The sequence below is a fragment of the Danaus plexippus genome, chromosome 27 (genome assembly GCF_018135715.1).
Source record: "Danaus plexippus chromosome 27, MEX_DaPlex, whole genome shotgun sequence".
Classification (NCBI taxonomy): Eukaryota; Metazoa; Arthropoda; class Insecta; order Lepidoptera; family Nymphalidae; genus Danaus; species Danaus plexippus.
This window is the reverse complement of record NC_083555.1, coordinates 838,473-858,501: the sequence shown is the minus strand read 5'-3', so window position 1 is coordinate 858,501 and position 20,029 is coordinate 838,473. Positions and strand designations below refer to the sequence as shown.

At 29.8% G+C, this 20,029-nt stretch overlaps 1 protein-coding gene across 3 annotated transcripts; it reads left to right on the top strand.

Moving 5' to 3' along the window:
- The first annotated feature begins 6,802 nt into the window (after window positions 1-6,802).
- Window positions 6,803-19,212, top strand: LOC116775683 (GTP cyclohydrolase 1). Of its 3 annotated transcripts, none has more exons than XM_032668631.2 (7): window positions 12,773-12,855; window positions 15,203-15,474; window positions 16,400-16,507; window positions 17,197-17,298; window positions 17,381-17,546; window positions 17,758-17,874; window positions 18,176-19,212. In XM_032668631.2, the coding sequence occupies exons 2-7, from the start codon at window positions 15,225-15,227 to the stop codon at window positions 18,303-18,305; spliced, it is 873 nt and encodes a 290-aa protein (XP_032524522.1). In that variant the 5' UTR covers window positions 12,773-12,855; window positions 15,203-15,224; the 3' UTR covers window positions 18,306-19,212. The 3 variants fall into 3 exon arrangements, with proteins under 3 accessions (XP_032524524.1, XP_032524522.1, XP_032524523.1); XM_032668632.2 differs by having other exon boundaries at window positions 12,795-12,855; window positions 15,223-15,474; XM_032668633.2 differs by lacking the exons at window positions 12,773-12,855; window positions 15,203-15,474 and adding an exon at window positions 6,803-7,050.
- The last annotated feature ends 817 nt before the right edge of the window (window positions 19,213-20,029 follow it).

Genomic DNA, 20,029 nt, shown 5'->3' with positions numbered 1-20,029 from the left:
TGCTATGTTTAGAGGTCGCGTGACCATTACACGGTCTCCGTAACGGCTGCTATCATTGTATGAACTATCTCTTTTTATTTAGATGCATTTTGATCAAAACTTTACATTTAGTTAAATCTCATTTTGTAATTTTTGTTAAATTTATAAATATATGTATATATGTATATATATTTAATAAGAATTAAGCCTATAATTAAGGTTATTCATACATCGTTCGTCTTATTTTTCCTCTTTTTTATAACAAGACCCAGATTTGGTCCATTGTTGTCGACCTAAATAACATCAATTAAAGTTTTTTATTCCGAGAATAGATTTTCAATTTAATAACTTGGTTGGAAATATATATTGCATCGCAATATGAACTTAGATACGCAGATGTTTAGGACCATTATAAAATAAAATACTTTCTCGATTCAAAAATAATAAAGTTATGAAAAATAGGAACGGGGATAGTGAAAAAAATTTTGAATTAATCAACAATAATGAGATATGACACATTAGGATATATTTTATTTCATGACTTCCGTTCGATTTCTTATTAAAATTTTATATCATCTCTACTGATTTTTGATAACCAAAAAAATACATTAAGGAGTACTTCTATATTTATATTTGTCATTGCTAAATATTTTACATTACATCACTATGATACACGAACAGACATATCAACGTATATACATAACAAGTTAAACAAACGCGTTTTAAAATTAACTGTCGGACCCGGTACATAAAACACTCATCCTTAGTATTTTAGAGGTATTTAAATATTATAGGAATATACTCACACAACAAAAGTTTACGTAACACTCACTTGCAACAGTAAATTATAATTTAATACTATCATAAAATAAAATAAAAATCATAATTAATTATTTTGTATTTCCGTTGCCAAAGATATATATATATATATATATATATATATAAGTGGGTGCTAAGTACTTTATATATATATGTATATATGTATATCTTTAAGTTTAAGTATTTTCTAATTATTTCAGCTATACAGGCCAATATAACCATATTCTTACACGAGTCGTGAGATAATTCCGAGTTTATGTGATACTTTGTATGTTTCCGATAATGATTTTTGCTAAAACCGTATTTACTATCTAAATTATTGACACATGTTCACATTCTAAGATAATGCAATTAATTATTTCCTTTATCATACAAATATCTAGAGATTTTGACGTAGTTATTGTGAATCAACAAGTACGTTGTTTAAAATAATCGGGAAATTTATTGAAGATTATAAAAAGTGAGGGTAGCTTTATTTAATTTTAATTAAGTTTAAATATTTAACCCACCACAGAAAAACTCCGATAAAATCCTTTTAACGTTATTATAATTGTGAAATATATACATAGTTTAAAAAAAATATATATTTTTTTGCTTTTATCTGATATCGTCTAGAAAGAATAAAGCCTTTTTATTTGTCATTATTACAACTTATCGACTAAATATTTTACAAATACAGAACCTTTATACAAAGCGATCAAGATTTTTCTTAATAAAACTTAAGTGCGTATTACATGCGCAGATACTGTTTTTTTTTTTGCTAACTAAATAGATAATAAATAAATGTAATATTATAACGTATGGCACAGATTAAATATTAATTTAGCACAGATTAAGTATAGCACACAGAGAGAAGTGAACAAATGTGAATATTTTAGGATAAAGAACACAGTTAAATCATGTATTATAAATTTTGCACGATGAAGGACATATTTAAAGTCAGTGCTAAATTATTCATTAGTACTAACAAAATCTGTTTAAGACGAAATCTTAAAAAATGTCCTACACTTAAATATTGATGACTTAGTAATCAAAAAGTTCTTTCACATTTTATCTCGCTTTAAACACTCTTTCTTTGTGTGAAGGGTGGCAAACGAGCGGACGGCCTATTGACGGGCCCTAATGACAGTCGCCCAAGCATCCGCACTCATTCCCGTAACAATTTATTGAAAATGAAAAATATCATGATAGTCTTAATGCGAAAATTAATATCGGAAGAAATAATTCCAGTTCTGGAGTAAGAATTGCTCTTTTCAAAACTTTTAAATTAATTATAAAACATAGAAATGTTATCATTATAATACAATAAACAATAATTTATTTTTGTTTGTAAGAATCACCGCTTATAAAGTCGATTTATATGTGAAGAATTGGGAAACAGTAACGATACTATTTAAGTTTTCCGAATAGATCTGTTTTATTTATTTCTTGTTAATATTCCCTTTGCCTTTCTTTATTTATCCATTGTAATTTATTTGTATTATTGGTAACAGAAAGCTTATATTATATAAAATAATATGTTGTTTCAATAAAATTTAAACATTTACTACTTACATACAAAAGCTTGCACCGTTACCCTACGTAAGATGCGTTTATATTTTCTCATTCATAAACCTTCGTTGATGGTATAAGGTGACGAAATGTATGAGTGAAAATAAAGCGACTAACTGAAAAACTGAAAACACTCCGTAATTAATTTGATCATGCCAACTTGTAGTACGGATAATAAGAGACAAAACTTCTCAGCATTCAATGGATTCACCGTGCGGGTGCCGGGTCCATCGTATTGCAGGGAGAGGAGCTTCAACAGTGCCTGGGACTTGTGACCCATGTGCAGGTTTAGAGGCCCCTATCTAGCGAGCGTTAAACGCTCACCCCCACCGTAAAAGCCACTCTACCTAACCAAATTTGGAACGAAGCTGGTAGGGCTGTCTTCGATGCATGTTCTAGGAATGAATTGATGTTAGTTCTTGATAGGCGCAAGTCTTTTGGTAGGTTGTAGAAAGGGTTAGCTGTTACACCTCTCGCTCCCACTTCTACCGCGTTCCCACAATTTTACTTAGAAGTTAGCTGTCGGAAAGTTTAAAAGATGCTAGGAAAAGCAAAAGGCAAATTACAGTTTGTTGGATAGACTTATAGAAGGCCTTCGGGTCGATACAACATGAATTAATAATATTCGCGTTAAGATGGTACAATTTTCCACCTCTAGTAAATGATATGATCGTGTCATACTATTCAAAATTAAAGATTACTGTAATAACCAAAGAAGGTCCTTCAAAAACTTTGAGTTACAATGTAGGACTATTTCAATTCAATTTGTTGTTTATCTCCAATAGTATTTAATACTACAATATCTTAGCAGATAAGAAACGTGGAATAATGGGGATATCGGTTCAAGGTTCACAATAAATACACTGAATCCATCTTAGCCTTCGCTGACGATCTCGCAATACTGACACGTAACCCCAAACACTGTCAAGTTCTATTGGATGAAGTGTTAAGTGAACGGATGTATTGAGGTCAAAACCAAAGAAAAGTCACTGTCTGAAACACGGAAGGCGGAATAAATATACCTCATAATATCCGGGATTATCGTTAAGCTGTCTATGCGTTTCTGCGTTTACGGAAAATGCACCATTTAAATTTCTCGGTCGTAAGATTGATAATATAGGTCGTACTCCATCTTTAGAAGGAATAGTAGATAGCTTTTTAAACAATCTCAACAAGGTAGATAGCCAACAAATCAGTAACTTTAAAAAAGATTGAATCTACGACAACTACCTAACTTCACGTTTAAATTGGCCTTTCCTCGTCTATGATTTTAATACAACCCTTTTATCACAATTAGATGCAGGCATCATAAAGATGTTGAAGTTTTGGCTCGGGCGCGCGATGACGGCTGATTCATCGGCTTTATTCAGGGATCGCAATAGTTTTAGGATGAGTGTAAAAAGGCCATCGGAGCTCTATAAACACCTTAAAGTTTTCAAGAGATATAACCTGGGGAAATCCTATGATGACGTCGTTACAACGCTCCCAATAGACTTCAATTCCATGAGCAGTGTATGATAGGAGCACAAAGTAACAGTGTAGGGTTAGGATCAAGTAAGAAGGACCTAGATACGGATATATCGAAGTCTTTTATTCGGCAAGACGAGAATGATAAATATAAGATCCATGCAATGAGTTTACAGATGCAGAACGAGTGGTTTGACATAGGAGATTTTTGCATCCCATTAGCACTAAAATGGCGCCCCTTAATTCATGATTGCTAAAATTGTATCTCAATGCGTTCCAAGTAATCTCCCAGATCAGAGTAATTTAGTAAGATGGGGTAAAGGTAGGGAAAAAACTTGCTATATCTGTGGGAAGGCAGTTTGACCTGCTTAGCATTTGTTGGTGGGATGTAAGATACTCCTAGATAGCGGTCAATACTCGCGTCGTCATGATAGGGTTCTGGAAATCATACGTGAAGCGGTTAATCTTTCGGTAGCCAGAGCGCAAAGGGAAATAACCATACACGAGCGATCAGTAGGTTGTGTGAGAGAAGGCACTAGGGCTATATCCTATCCTTAAAGCGGCTTCGGATTGGAATATAATGATGGATACATATGAGAAACAATACAAAATCCCAGAGGATATTTGTGATTCGTCCTCCAAACCAGACATAGTTATGTATTCGCGAATTTTAAAGCGCGTTGTGATAATAGAGCTTACGGTTCCTTGGGAAACCAACATCCCCAAAGACCATACCATCAAGGTCAACAAATATTACGAGCTCACTAACGAACTCACTCGAAATAGGTTCGTCGTGGATTTGTAAGCGGTAGAAGTGGGATCGAGAGGTATAACGGCTGGCTAAATCTCTCTACAACCTACTAAAAGACTTGGGCCTGTCCAGAACTAATATCAATTCATTCTTGGAACGTACTTCGAAGGAAGTCTTAGTAGGTTCTTTTCAAATTTGTTTAGGTAGACAGAGGAGCTTGGACGGTGGAGGTGAGCGTTTTACCAGTGTTAGATAGCCCCTTAAAACTACACCTGGGTCGCAAGTCCCAGGCATTGTTGAAGCTCTCCCTGCGACGCGTCGGGCCACGCACCCTCACGGTGAATCCATTGAATGCTAAGAGGTTTCGTCTCGGAGTCCGAAATGAGTGTGACGCTGTAATCAGATTTAAAGCGGTTCCCGAACAGCTTATGTCATGGAAGATTTAACAAGAAGATACAACGTTTCAATATCATTAACATCACGCAACATCCTACGTTACTAGGCATTTCTTAGCCAATTTATTTAACATATAAAATTTTTGGTCATTTGTATATATATACATTGATATGGATATTTTTTGCAATCATATTTTATATATTTATAACAAAATAGAATTAAGTTAATTTAAATTAAATAGCGCCAATTTTTTTTTTTTTGACATATTACGCCATAATTTCATTGTTTATGAAGCGATGTTGCTTAATTATATTGATTACTTCAAACGACTTTGTACATTATTGTATAGGCTGTTCAAAATATAAAAAAAAAAAAGAAATTGTTAACATCTTTTAATTCTCAATAGATTAAACAAAAAATTTATTGGTATTCCATTTTCAAAATTATTTACGTTTTTATTTCGATACATTCTTTTTTTTTTTATAAATACGATTAGGTCTAAATCCTATAAATACGTTTGGGTTACAATTTGTTTTATATTAGTTATATTAAAATTTAAACTTAATCCATGTATATAATATTATCTGTATATTTTTTGTTTAATATTTCTTAAAAGATAACACGTAAACATTAAACATAAGTTACATAAACGTTATATATACGTTCTGATTAAAAAAAGACTCTTTGGTTTTTGACGTATGAACAATTGAACTCACAGTAAATAATGGAATAATAAAACTAGATGAATAACTATGAATGAACATGGCTCACTGAGTGTTTAAACGACGTCATGGATTTTCCTGTTGAGCAAATTATCCCGGAAGTCAAGGGATGTACCTGTTTTGGGACAAACATACATATATAAAAAGCAGTGAGACATTTTGTGTCATGCTTCGAAGAAAATACCGTGGTCTGTCAAATGATTCATGGGAGAGTTTGAGAATATTTGTGAAATATTAGAATATTTGAAATTTACCGAAATATGTACATATATTATATATTGAATAATATTTTTTTTCATGTATTAATTTCATTATATGCCTCGTTTTTTGACAAATATAAATTCATTATTAATTATAATGTCACAATATTGCTAAAAGAAGATCAATGAAGTTAATATGGAATTTTAAAATATTACTGTAAAGAGACAAAGCAAACGTTTCGTCCATCAAATGCATTGCTTATTAGAGCAAAACCACAGATAAGGTGTATAAAGAACGATAAAAATAACAATTTTGCGTACAGTTGTAATGCCCGCAAAATGTATTCAGATGAGTACAGATAAATAAAGTTAAATAAAGTTTTTAATATAAACAATTAACTATATATATATCCTTACAAAAACCTATCAATCATTGACATCGTATTTTTCCGATTTTAATTCCAAGTAAAGCAATTACGTTATAGCGCAACAAAAAAATTTTACCTCCATCTTAAATCGCATTACTCGTATTGATGTCTAATAATTTTGTGTTTAAAATTTTATTTTACCAACAATTTTCTAATATAAAATTTAACGAAAATAATTAAATAATTATAAGACCCATGACGAATTAATAAAAAAAAAATCAGTTTAAGTTTTGAATTTTACTTAAAAAAAACCTCTATTGATGAAGCTGTGGGTGTATTTTTTTATGACCTATCATAAAACGAACTGATATTAAATTAGTTAAATCAATAGATATGATCTTAAAATGTAAATATCTCGATATCGTTTGATACAATTTTTCCTCGGTTGTAATGGCGATGACAATTATAAAGGTAATAGAATATTTTATCAGTGCTATTACACAATATTAAACAATGGATATGCTTTAAAAACGATACGGCTCCTGAATCGGATCATTACTGGTCCGACTGCGGTTAGGAAAGCATATGAATAATAACTTTATATAAATATTATATATATTTTATTATCAACATCACCTTGGCGAATACAGACTGATCGACATTGCCATTTGTATTTTATACTCTGTGTGAATTTTGAGCGCGAAATTGTGAAGTTACAATGAAGGAATTAAATGTTGCCACCGGTCTAGAAAATGGCTCCGTGATTGTAGCGAAAAATGGAAAAAACACAGAAAATGGTGAGCATTCCTATATACATATATATATATTAACAAAACTGTTCTTAATCTGAATGTTTTTATTTTATTTTTATTTCAAATTCGAAGGTCCGTAAGTGTCGTATTTGTAATTGCTAAGCATAAATCGAAAGTAATTTCGACATCAAATATCAATTAATTGATGACTTTCACTTAGATGAAATAATAACAGGTCGCGACCTGGTTTTGCACTTTATTATTAGTCACTATAAATAACGAACTTACCCTTGTAGGTTACTTTGACTTATTATTAATACTTAATAAATGTTATCAGATTAAATCAAACAAGTAATTATGCCAACTATATCTGTTTCCCCCAGCCTATACTAGTTCAGTAACGCGTCCTTGCCCGTTATAAATGAATCAAGTTTATGCTAAGTTAACCTCTATTCAATACAGTTCTGCTTAGCTCACTGTTGTTTAATTACTACCAAGGCCTCTATGGATATTGTTAGCCGTAATTAATTTTACAATCTATCATCAAACTTGAATGCCGTTGTTTCTAAAGACCGTGTCAAGATACAAATAATTTGATATCACGTATATTTGCATTCGTTACTTTTAGATGTTTGTTTTATTTTTATCTATATGTCAAATTTACTATAGATTAATGAATCTCGTTTGGCGTGGTATAGGTTACTGTATATAATATTCTTGAATTATATATATATATATGTTAGCAATTGTACTAATCAATTTAGATCGTGATTTTGTTTAGAAACTATTTTGTACTTGATTATCATCAATGTTGCCAGTATAACGGAAAATTTAATTTAAACATTAAAGCATTGTATACACTTTTTGCTATATATGTTTATTTCAGTCGTCTCTTACAATATAATAAATTTAACGAAAAATTATTTTTAATTGTAATTTTTCATATTATATTGCGTTTGGTATTAAAATCGGATAGATTTTTAAATAGTAATACTATTCTCATGAATATTTTTTATATTTTTAAATTAAACCATATTTAGGGTGTAATCACAGAATTTTTTTTAAATTTTTATTTTGAGCCGTAGTCATATAAAGACGAGATCAAAGTTATAGATTGTAATCATTAATTTAATTTGAAAAATATGTTTTTTTTTTGAGAAGTAATAATTTTTTATTCAGTTTATTTAATATTTTATTACAACCATGGTTTTTTTATATTAAAGACAATAAAATTAAAATCTTAAGTCACACTTTATTTATTATAAAAATAACGAGTTTGATTAAGAATATCTAAAATTATTTGTTTATACAGTCACAGAATACATTTAAATTTGTTTGTTACTTAGATTTATATTTTATTTCGTTCAATAAATTTTCTTTCCATGTAAAAAAATATCAAAAATATATTATTGTACACAACACTACTTTAATTTATAAATCTTTGCAATAGGTAATTATATTTGGATATTTCGTGTATATATATATATGGACAAATTCATATTACGCAACAAGTATAATAATTTTCAAATTCAACCTTCGTATATATTTGAGACGTAGATTCTGATGTAATATTTTTCCACGTCAAATAATATTAAATTTTTTATAAACAAATTAAAACTTATTAGAACGTTGAAACTGTCATAGCAACGACTTGAGAACAATATATATATCTCTGTTCTCGTTGAGATAAATATAACAAAAAACAATTATTGTTAAAAAAAAATCAATAGGTCAAGGACAAATTAAGTGATTAACTTTGTATGAATTTACGGAAGAACTGTGTAAACTCAGTTAAAATAAACCAAACAAATAGCAGTCACAGCTTCATTTAATATAATTATTACAAATAAATTTATTTATTATATTATTTTTATCGCATTTAAAGCCTTGATATCTTCCCAACAGACAGTATCTTTTGATTTTTTTTGTTAGTAACAAACGCTTGTTTTTGAAAATTTGACCTCTCGTTAAGGTCGCATTCGGCTATATTCTAAAATATAATAAATTTACTTATACATATAAATACTTTCCAATGTTCAAAACTATCGTCTTAACAGTAAAAAAAACCGTTAAAATTATCAAAGAAAATTATTATTAAAATAAAATCTAAAAATTGTATTAAAACCTTTTTAATTTTGATACACAGACGTAAAATAACATCTCACGGTAATGGTATCCCTAAGTAAAAATCCAGAGACGAGTAGTAATAATTCTGTCGTTCGTTTCAGCATAGTACATTCAACATTGTATTCATGTTGCAAACACGTGACACTTCTATTTCCGATTAAATTAATTAAAATAGTATATAAATTAACCCTGTGACTTGATCTCGGTTTATTTATTCACAGAGATTTGTTCATATTATATTATATATTTATATATTAAGTAGTTATTTGCCTATATAAGCATAACTATGTTTCCGTACATATATAATTTCTAATGTTATTCGTCCTTTAATTTTTTCATACAAAAGTTTGATCGTTGCTAGTCTGGAGATATATATTATATAGCTACATACATAAAACATGCCTTAGACTAGTTGTTAAAGTTGTTTTTTTCAAGGCTAAGATTACAAATGTACCCGTTAATATGTAATTGAGGACACGCCGTACTTAGCAGCAACCGGCCCCGTGTGAGTAGGGTCTTATTATAAAAATATTAATAATTCATTATTGAGTCATTTGCGACCATTTTATTTCCAATGTCAAATACTTCCGTTTTACTATATTATATCACGTGACTGTGTCTGTAATTTTTATAGTAAACAGTCTTAAAAAGACATTAGTTTTTCCGTTTTCGGGTGATGGGCAGACAGACCAATCTTTCTACTGGCCATGTATTGATATAGTTAAGACATAAAATCACGTTTACATAATAATATAACACTTATATCATTACACGTGATGTATAAACCAAAACTTTGATACTGTCCGCGTTGATATAACCTTACTAAGGGCTCCGGAAATATTACGTAAGTTTATCTAATAAACAATAAGTATTAAATAAGCTCGTAAAACATTACACTTAATGTTAACTATTAAAGCCATATTAAGATCTGGTTTTTAGAACGCTTTAATTTATATTTTTAAATTGATTCAATTAAAAAATATCAACCAACTTCTAAAAGATATATAAAAGAAAAAAAAAGATCTTAAGCATAATAGTTTTTCCATTTCACTCGAGTGTAATCAAATATTGAGTATAAACTATCGTATCGAATTAATCGTACTACCATTGGTTTTACTACCAAATCATAGTATAGAAGTGACAATGAAGTAAAGAAATAAATACTCTTAAATAAAAAAAAAAAGTCATTCTCATGTACAATCATAAAACTATGTATTAGTGTAACATAGTTTCAAACACGCTCATTACACTGATTTTATTTTATTTTTTTTACAATACGGCCTTCATCCGTGCAAAGACGTGCACAGTATATTCTGCCAGTGTCATGTAGAATTTAAACTTCTTAATCGATTATAAATTTTTCTTTCATTGAATCGAAGTATATAGCATTTATAAATACACATATTTATATATATTTTTATATATGTTAATTGAATTAATGATATTTATATATAAGTTACAAGGGTTAAACAACTTTAAATTATATCCGGTAAATCCTATATACGGCCTCTAAGCTGCGTATCAAATTCCAAGCTAAGGCTTTTATCTAGAAAGCTTTTTATTTATTTATAAGCTTAAAGCATACTAGTTAGATCGTCCGGCTGTGTCTGTTTTTATATATTTTTATATATTAGACTTTATAAAAACATATGAATTTAAACGTACATCAGTCATATATATAATCCATTTACAAAAACCAACACACCTTTAGGTTTTTTCTTTGACTCATATAATTAATAATAATAAGATTAATTTATACAAATGTTAATCGATTACAATACTATATAAATTTACTAATATACATATATTTATATATATTAATTGTTATATTATATTTGCCTTACAAAATTATAAATTATATCAGATATTTGTTTCTATTCTCATACAAATGTATCCTAAATTAATGTAACGATGTAAAAGACATTAATATGTACACATGCTTATAAAACTATCGTGTGAACTTTAATATATAGGGAAGTATAAAATTTCAATGAAACGTATATAAATAAAAACAAAATAGATATAATATTACTTTTTAAACATGTTATTATAACAAAATATTCATATAAAGGGACCATTGGATTATCGTACACTATTTATACATATATATATATATATATATATATATATATATATATATATATACATTTATAAACGCATATTATTTAAATAAGTTATTCATAATTGTTGATCAACAATCAAATAATGTAACATATAGTTTATTTTCTGTACGTTAACTAATTTTTTCCCGTTCCATTCATATATATATATATAAATTCAAAACAAAAGCAATCATACTTTAATACGTTTTGAATGACTTTGATAGTGTATATAAAACCAAGTGTATTAACTTTAATTAAAGATTTTATTACTTATGTTAAATATTATATCGCCATAATAAAATTATATATTGCTTCTATATCGTCTTATTACAAGGGATTTCTGGAAGAACTACACCTTTATAACCATACAAAAAAGTGATAACTGAGATTTTAAGATGTGCCACACGTTGTTTTTTTTTTTTTAAACTACACGCCCCAGACGTTTCGATTCCACGGTTACATTACTTTTCGGTTAAGCAACTCAAACGTGGGGAGTATGCAGTTTTGAAGTAATAAAAAAATCTTAGTGAATCAAATAATACAGTGGCTTTTCCGTACTCTAAAACAGAACAAAGTAAGCGGAGGAAATAATCTGGCGTCGGTGCGTTGTTTTAGTGAGTCAGTATCATAAGTGCAAATATCGCGACTAGTCTAGAAATCATTAATTCATGTTGATATATCATTTATTTGTTGAAGGCGTTACCAAAACTTTCTGGTTTTCTCCGGCGACAGAATTATTTACCGTAGCGGGATTCCCAGAGCGGTTAATCCCGGGCAATTTGAAAATTCCTCTTACCTGTTATTGTTAAATGCTGTATAAGGTATAATAAAACAAATTTATTTTGCTTGTAATTCAACGCCACTTTTTTTTGACATTTACAACATGATTACAAAAGAAATAAATAAAGTTCGTGTTTTAATTTTGCTTCTAATTTCAAAAAGGAAAACAAAACTATCCTACTTACAGTTTATTAAGTAGGGTAAATAGTTATTATTGATTATATAATGATATTGTAAATGTTAATAGTTTTGCTCTAAGCAAGGAATAAGTATTAATCAAGCGCCTTAAAAAATTTAATAGCTAATACGTAGTTGCAAAAAATTGATAAATTATTATCGTTAATTACACATGTTTATTGAGAAAAAAAATTAATAAATGTATCATATGTGTTGTAATCATAATATGTTATGATGTATTAAAGAACTCCATTTTTGCTATGTTACTAGTTACCGTCAGCAACTAACTAATGCATTATTAATGGCGTATAATAATTGAATTCTTATACGTAGTTTCCTAGCTAGTTTTTATAAACGTTTTTCCTTTATACAATATCAATATGAAGCCATATAAAAATATTAATAAATTAAATTTGAGTATATTCTAAGACACAACACAGAATCTCACAAAAAATGACTCGACGCAAAACGAGAAGTATAATTTCATCTCTTAACAGAAATCTTCCAAAAAAAAAAACCCGCGAAACTCTCAATACGACTGAACCTGTTGATTCTGACGTAACGAAATATTGATTTTGTTTCCACACAAGCGCAAAGGGCCCAGATACGGTCAGTCATCGCTCAGATATAAACGCGAGAGTGTGCTACCACTTACATTATATAAGTAAGTGTATTTTTTGAGTGCGGATCGCGATAGTGGTATTATTAAACGGTTTTTACAGTGAGTTGTAAAAAATAAGAACCTTGAACGATGGAAATGTTCGTTGTCGTAGATATTTTTTGTTCGCAATGGCACTGTTTACACACCATTGTTTTGAATCGATAGGATGCAAATTACATGAACTGTGCGAAATAAAATTAAATATATATATTAATTCACCTTAACATAATCATATCAAATAATAATTAAAAACGAACGATTAAATTTACAATTAGATAATATTGCACAATAAAAATGAAATATGAAAATAATATAACATACAAAAACCTCGAAAATTATTATAAATTAAACAAATGAAACGCTTTTTCGTATATACATATATCCTTAATTGATTGTTTGTAAAGGACGACGTATCGAAAAATTTAATTTCAATCGGTAAAGACTCAATTATTTTATACATAAACAGCTCATGTACTAATGTCTTTATATAAGCTTCATAGAAACAATGGAGTATAGTTTTATAACAGCTAGAGGTTAATTTTAATGACTACACCTTTCAAGTAACCGCGCCAAAGGACGAACATTCACTTCGTAAGGTCATTCGTAAACGATAATTAAGAACGCCCTAAGTTATTACTAATTAAATTACATATTATATAACGGTTAACTTTATAAGGATAATGTTGATTGAAATTTTTGACATTTAAAAATTTTGTATGCTATTAAATTTTATAAAAAAAAACAAACGAAATCAAACAAGTTTTATAAATACGTAAAGATTATTAGTGTTATTAAATATATGATAGGATTTTAAAAGCTGTTCTTTATAAGAAATATTGAGCTTCCTATAAATAATTATCTCTATAGAATGAATTTAATTAAGAAAATGTTCAAAATTCACCGTTGACCGCGTCCACGGAATGCGGTACAAAAAACTATTTAAATTCCAAATGCAAATGGAGATCAACTTTCGTTTTATTGCTTTCTATTTAACTGAAATAAAATTAAAAAATATATACAGATAATGTATTATGTATCTGTTTGTTATCTTATAAAGTAATTTACGAAGCTATTTTTGTGGTATTGTATTGTACTGTGCTCACAAACACTTCGTTATAGCCCAACTCGAATGTAGCGTCAGACAAACAATATTGTGACAAATTATTTTGCATGATAAAATATATGTTTAAAAACGTATTAAATATATATATTTTATCTATTCTAACACTTGATTTATATATATATAATATTTTTTTTGTTTATAATAATACTTTGCTTGCTGACGCTACAAGGAAGGTCGCGCTGCACTAACATTGAACATATTGTTGTCGTTCGAACCATCATTTGTTACCATCAATCGTACCTTCACAGCAAAAATCGAGTACTTAAAAACATGATTTATTTAAAACTATAAAAAAACAATCAAAAGTTCATAAAAATAAAAATTAAACGGACAGACAGACAGACGGTGTTGATTAAAAACTCTCCTTTTATATAAAGGAACATATCTGTCACATTAGTTGAAAAAACTTAATTTCTAAACTTTGTTAATAAATTTTACTTTTCGAAATAGAAAAAATACATATTATATAGTTGTAAAACTAAAGCTCTGTATACTTTTTATACTTATTCTAAAATACTATGAAAAACCAGACCTTTCGTTGTCTGTAAGATTTTTAAACATTGATATCACAACAATTATTAAGAATAGTTTAATAAAAATTATACTATAACAAACAGTTTTTAACAAAATTAATATTTTTAATAGAACTTAATACTATGTGTTAATTTACAACATTTTTTTAAAATCTATCTTCTAAAACACAAAAGAATTGATCCTAATAAGAGTACTATAGTTCAAATTTAAAAAAAATTACCCTTGCCGGTTATACGGCGTGCTTTGTGTCCTTACACAGTAAAACACTCGAAAATTTCCATTACGAAACATTGTAATAATTATAATAAAAGCAATAGCTGTCTTAAGACGCAGTTAATATTATTATATTAAGTCATCAAAATCATTTCACAACATTGTATTTGAATGACCGATAACATTCTGACTTCTCGCCGCTGGCATTCGAAAGATAACTGCCTGTCTGCATGTGTCTAGATTTAAAAAATATATATCATAAAATACAAAAAAATATATTTAAAAAAAAACGAAGGAAACACGAAAACGTGATTAGTTAAAATAATTATGTTTTGTATTTAATTTCAATATTTATACTATAGTTTTATCAGAACAAGATAATTTGACAATCACTGTAGCCACTATCACGCGATCCGCACGTCTTGAAAAATAATTTAAATAAAATTATATATAGGGACATTAATTATAAAAATTTTGTAGACTTCATGATAATCGTTTAGAAATGGCTGTTAATGGAAAAGATTTGTCAGAGCCTATCGTGCCTCCTTCGTCATTAATACGCCGAGTTAGCTCGCGTTCCATAAGAAACTCTATATCGGAGGACAAAGAAAACGGCGACGTGTCCCCGAAGGGTTCATTCATAAACAAATACAAGAAAACCCCGGAAGCCTTGAAGAATTTCCACATTAATGATGAGAGCGAATTGGAAGTACCCGGCACTCCGATGACGCCGAGAACCTCCACAACACCTGGTTTGTTTGTATTTGTGTTAAAAAGATATAAACTGCGTGTAGCTGCGAGTACAGCATCATACTTTAGGAACACAATTACTACGAGTGACAATTAAATATGAAGTCACATATACCACCTCATTTGATATAATCTTACGCTGTACTGTTCGTAGGAATATCTTTAGACCGCTTGTACATGTATCCACATATAAGATAATCATTTTCATAATTTATTGCCTTGTTATATTATTTATATTAAAATATTTAATATTACCGCTCATACAGTTTTAAATATTTTCTCCCAACAGCGTCTATCTATAAGATTCGTACAGAATAATCAATTTCGTTAGAACTTTCGCTGCATACATTTACGTATCTTCAATTCTTCAATAGAAATGAATGTATATTTTGTTTTGCTTGTCGTTAGCAATTTGTTAGATTAAAAAATATACAGCTTTCTGTATAATAATCATGTGTAATATACGTTATTAATTCAGACAAAATTAAAGTATTAATTTTTATAGTTGCTAACAAAAAAATTGATAACTTTTAATACGAGTGGAGACAAAAAAACTTTAATTTATAAACCTTTTTCATCGACCTTGAGAACAAAACGTTTCGTCATAAGAATTTTACGATTAATTTAACGATTTGTTTATTCTTTAATTGAATTTTTAATAACACTTAAACTTAACTCATTTTTATATATTTTTTTTTTAATTAGGAAACAATTAAAAATGTATTATTAATGTCTTACATCTAATTCAATCCGATTTACTATATTTATATATAGATATTTATTGTATATATTTTTAGCTTCTAATAGTATTTCTATGTCAATGAAGTTATCTTTCTTGAGAACTAAAGATATCATCGGAGTATTCTGAACAATTTTGTAAGTCACAGCTTAGAACTTAATGAAAGGAATAATTATCTTTTATTCCAGGTCATGAGAAGTGTACGTTCCACCACGACTTGGAGTTAGATCACCGACCACCCACCAGGGAGGCGCTTCTACCGGACATGGCCAGTTCCTACAGGCTTCTGCTTACCGGTAAATACCTATGCTTGTGGAATCCTACGAGGACAATATTTAAGTAATGAGATCTAAGACTTTCGCTAGCATTTAAATGAAACTAATATTTTCGAATTCACATCTTGTCCGCCCGTGATCACGTTTGCTGCAAAGTAACCGAAACGTCGGGAGTATATAGTTTTTTAAGTAATAAATTAAAGCGTAGTAATCCGAAAATATTAGTTTCATTTAGACTATATTTAAGACAGAAAAACAATAAAAATCACGAATGTTATTTTATTTATTTGGTGTATATTTCTAACGTACTTTTCTACGACCAACAACAGTTAGATGCCATAAGATGGTCTTTGTTGTATATATATTATTATTCACTGTTTTTGTTACTCCAATGTTCTGTGCCATGAAAAAAACTTGTATACAAATTTCAAGTTCAAATTATAAATAGCACTTTAATATTTCCACCAAATTAATTAATCTTATTACAGACGCCTTTAATTGTGTAACTACCGACATTTTATTTTCTTATATCATGTTTTTTTTTTTGTTATGCTTCGGTATTAATTTGAAAAACATCCTAAACTGTTTTGCAAAAAGCAACAAATTTATGAATAATTTTTTTGTTGGATCCATTTTTTATGAAAAGTCAATGGAACGATTATTTTACATTTATCCAAAGAAAAAAAAGTTTAAAAGCGATTTTATTACAGGCTTAGGTGAGGACCCCAAGAGACAAGGTCTCCTCAAAACACCAGAAAGAGCGGCTAAGGCCATGTTATTCTTCACAAAAGGCTACGACCAGAGCTTAGAAGGTAACAAATCAAAAATAACAGAAAAATCTATATATTTTAACCTTATCGCCTTTATTATACAAATGTTATTTTTTTATTCCAGAGGTGTTAAATAACGCCATATTCGATGAGGACACAGATGAAATGGTTGTCGTGAAAGACATAGAAATGTTCTCGATGTGCGAGCACCACTTAGTGCCGTTCTACGGGAAGGTCTCCATCGGGTACCTGCCCCAGGGCAAGATCCTCGGTTTGAGCAAGCTGGCCAGGTATGAGAATGACTTCATCCACCAAACGTCTTAACTTAAATATAGTCTTTGTACTGGTATCAGCTCAGAAAAATATTATTATTTCTCTTGCTATATAGGATCTTTCTATAACAAATCTATATACTGGTTATTTATGAAGCTTCTTTTAGCGGCTCTATTACTCTGCGACCAACAACTTTACTGCCCTTAATATGAATATTGTCATCTCTAGGATCGTAGAGATCTACTCCCGCCGTCTCCAGGTGCAGGAGCGTCTGACGAAACAGATCGCGCTGGCGGTGACGCAGGCGGTGAGACCGGCGGGGGTCGCGGTCGTCGTGGAGGGAGTGTGAGTATTAGTGATTCAGACATTAAATATAGTCAAATCTATGTTCCTTGGAGATAGGCCCGAAAACTATAGACTTTAACTTGACTATACGAGTTGGCTGTAGGAAATAAATGGCTATTTCATGTAGGTTCTGCGGAATAACTAAATAAATATCTGAAACAGTTAAACAGATGATATAACTTTGATAGCTAGCTCATCATCAGATCCCCTCAGCTTATCCGCTAACCCGTCTCATCCCAGTACGTCGGTTGAGTCTTTGTTGTAAGTTGGGTTCTATTGATGCTTACCGAACTATATCCAGTCACATGTGCATGGTGATGAGAGGAGTGCAGAAGATCAACAGCAAGACGGTGACGTCCACGATGCTGGGCGTCTTCCGCGACGACCCGAAGACCAGGGAGGAGTTCCTCAACCTGGTGCACTTCAAGTGAGAACGCGTCTCCTATATTGTAATAACATTGGCTGTTTGTTTTGTATACTTCACACGCCTATTTTATTCGTTGTCTCTTCCTTCTATTCTCTCCTTGTTTCCGTTTGTCCTAATTCTATTTTTTTTGTTTTTTTTCCTATTGAAGCTCTCTTATTCTTCTGTTGTGCAATTCATTCTTCGAGTGGATTGTCTTTATATTTTATTGATAACGTATTTTTTATTTAGATTTAGCCGACATTCCTTGTTATTTCTTATTTAAGTTGTAGCTAAATGTATTACACTAAGCAACAACACTTCCGACGTGTTGAGTTATGCCAATATTTTGACTATTTTTTTTTTTTTTTTGTGAATACTTTTAAATTAAGTTATTTAGATTCATACTGCTTTGCTTGGATTTGTCCGTCATTTTATTTTACGTTATTTTTTTTCATTCATTAATCGATACCGATTGTCACATTATGTTATAGCACAATGTTAATTAAATTTCCTGTGAGAGTTTTTTGTGCCAAATCAACAGATACAATGGATTTTTTAGTTCAATACGTATTTTAATGACCGGTTTAGTTTAAACACTTCTTATCGGTTACGTCTCGTGTATTAGGAGGATAAGTTGTGAACAATAAATAGTGTGTTAATTTATTTTTTGGGGATCACGATGGTACATATTGCCCTAATCATCGTTTTTCTCAAAAATTATTAGGAAAAAGAAAAATTATATACAAAATATGATATGTTTTTTTCATTGCGGACCAACGTAAGAATCTCAAGCATTTGGCTGACGTTTGAAATTTTTGCGTATTTTTTGAAATGTTGTACACTATGCCTTAAAAATATGTGAATATACGAATTTTTTATATATTGTCAAATGAGCATTTGATTTTATAAATAAATTTTTACTTTAAGTTGAACGCACGATTTTTATTTATTTTGTAAACTTCATTTTACCTTTATCACAAACAACTATATCGCAAGAAATAAATACTTTGTTTTGATATTTACGACATACTGGTTATTTTAAATAAAACACAGCGTGACGTCACACAAACATATACACATACATCCTCTTTGTATTGTTGCTGTGGGCAAAAGATGAAGTTTCAATTGACTGTACTCTGCTACATACAGATGGTGAAAATAACTTATATGAATAAACTTAACACAATAACCCTCTCTTACAATTTTAATGATAGTCTTCACCGAATATATTAGTTAAAAAAAAATGTTTACAGATGTAGTATACGTTTTTTTATTGTTTTAAACTACACACTCCGGGAATTAGTTTCCGGCGTCGGAACTGTCAATACAATAGTGATAAAAGTGAAATTAAGCGAAATAATATGATGAACGTAATTTCTGATTGCTAGTATTCGTCGATACAGTACTGGGACCTCTTGGAAGTGATGAAAAAGGTACAGTGAATTGCGATCACTAGAATCCATCGTGGGTCAACAACCTCACCAATTATTGGATCGAACGATAGAGCTCTCTCTCTCTCTTTCTCTTTCTTAGTTACAGGAGTTTCCTTATAGATTCCGTCAGTGTCGTGATGGAGGGTAGAACACGAAAACAACGAAACGTTCAGTCAGTGACACTTGTTGTAAACGTCAATAAATATCCTATGTGAGACAGTGTTGCCGATTGAGAAAAATATTTCCACTATAATCTATTGTTGCGTCTCGTTACACGTATTTAAAAAATATAAGATGGAAGGTCAATTCCAAATAT

Excerpts from the sequence above, each read along its gene's own strand:
- LOC116775683 (XM_032668631.2), top strand. The coding sequence starts at position 15,225 with ATGGCTGTTAATGGAAAAGATTTGTCAGAGCCTATCGTGCCTCCTTCG. Across the intron at positions 17,547-17,757 it reads GGTTTGAGCAAGCTGGCCAG|GATCGTAGAGATCTACTCCC; the intron begins GTATGAGAATGA and ends TGTCATCTCTAG. Across the intron at positions 17,875-18,175 it reads GCGGTCGTCGTGGAGGGAGT|TCACATGTGCATGGTGATGA; the intron begins GTGAGTATTAGT and ends AACTATATCCAG.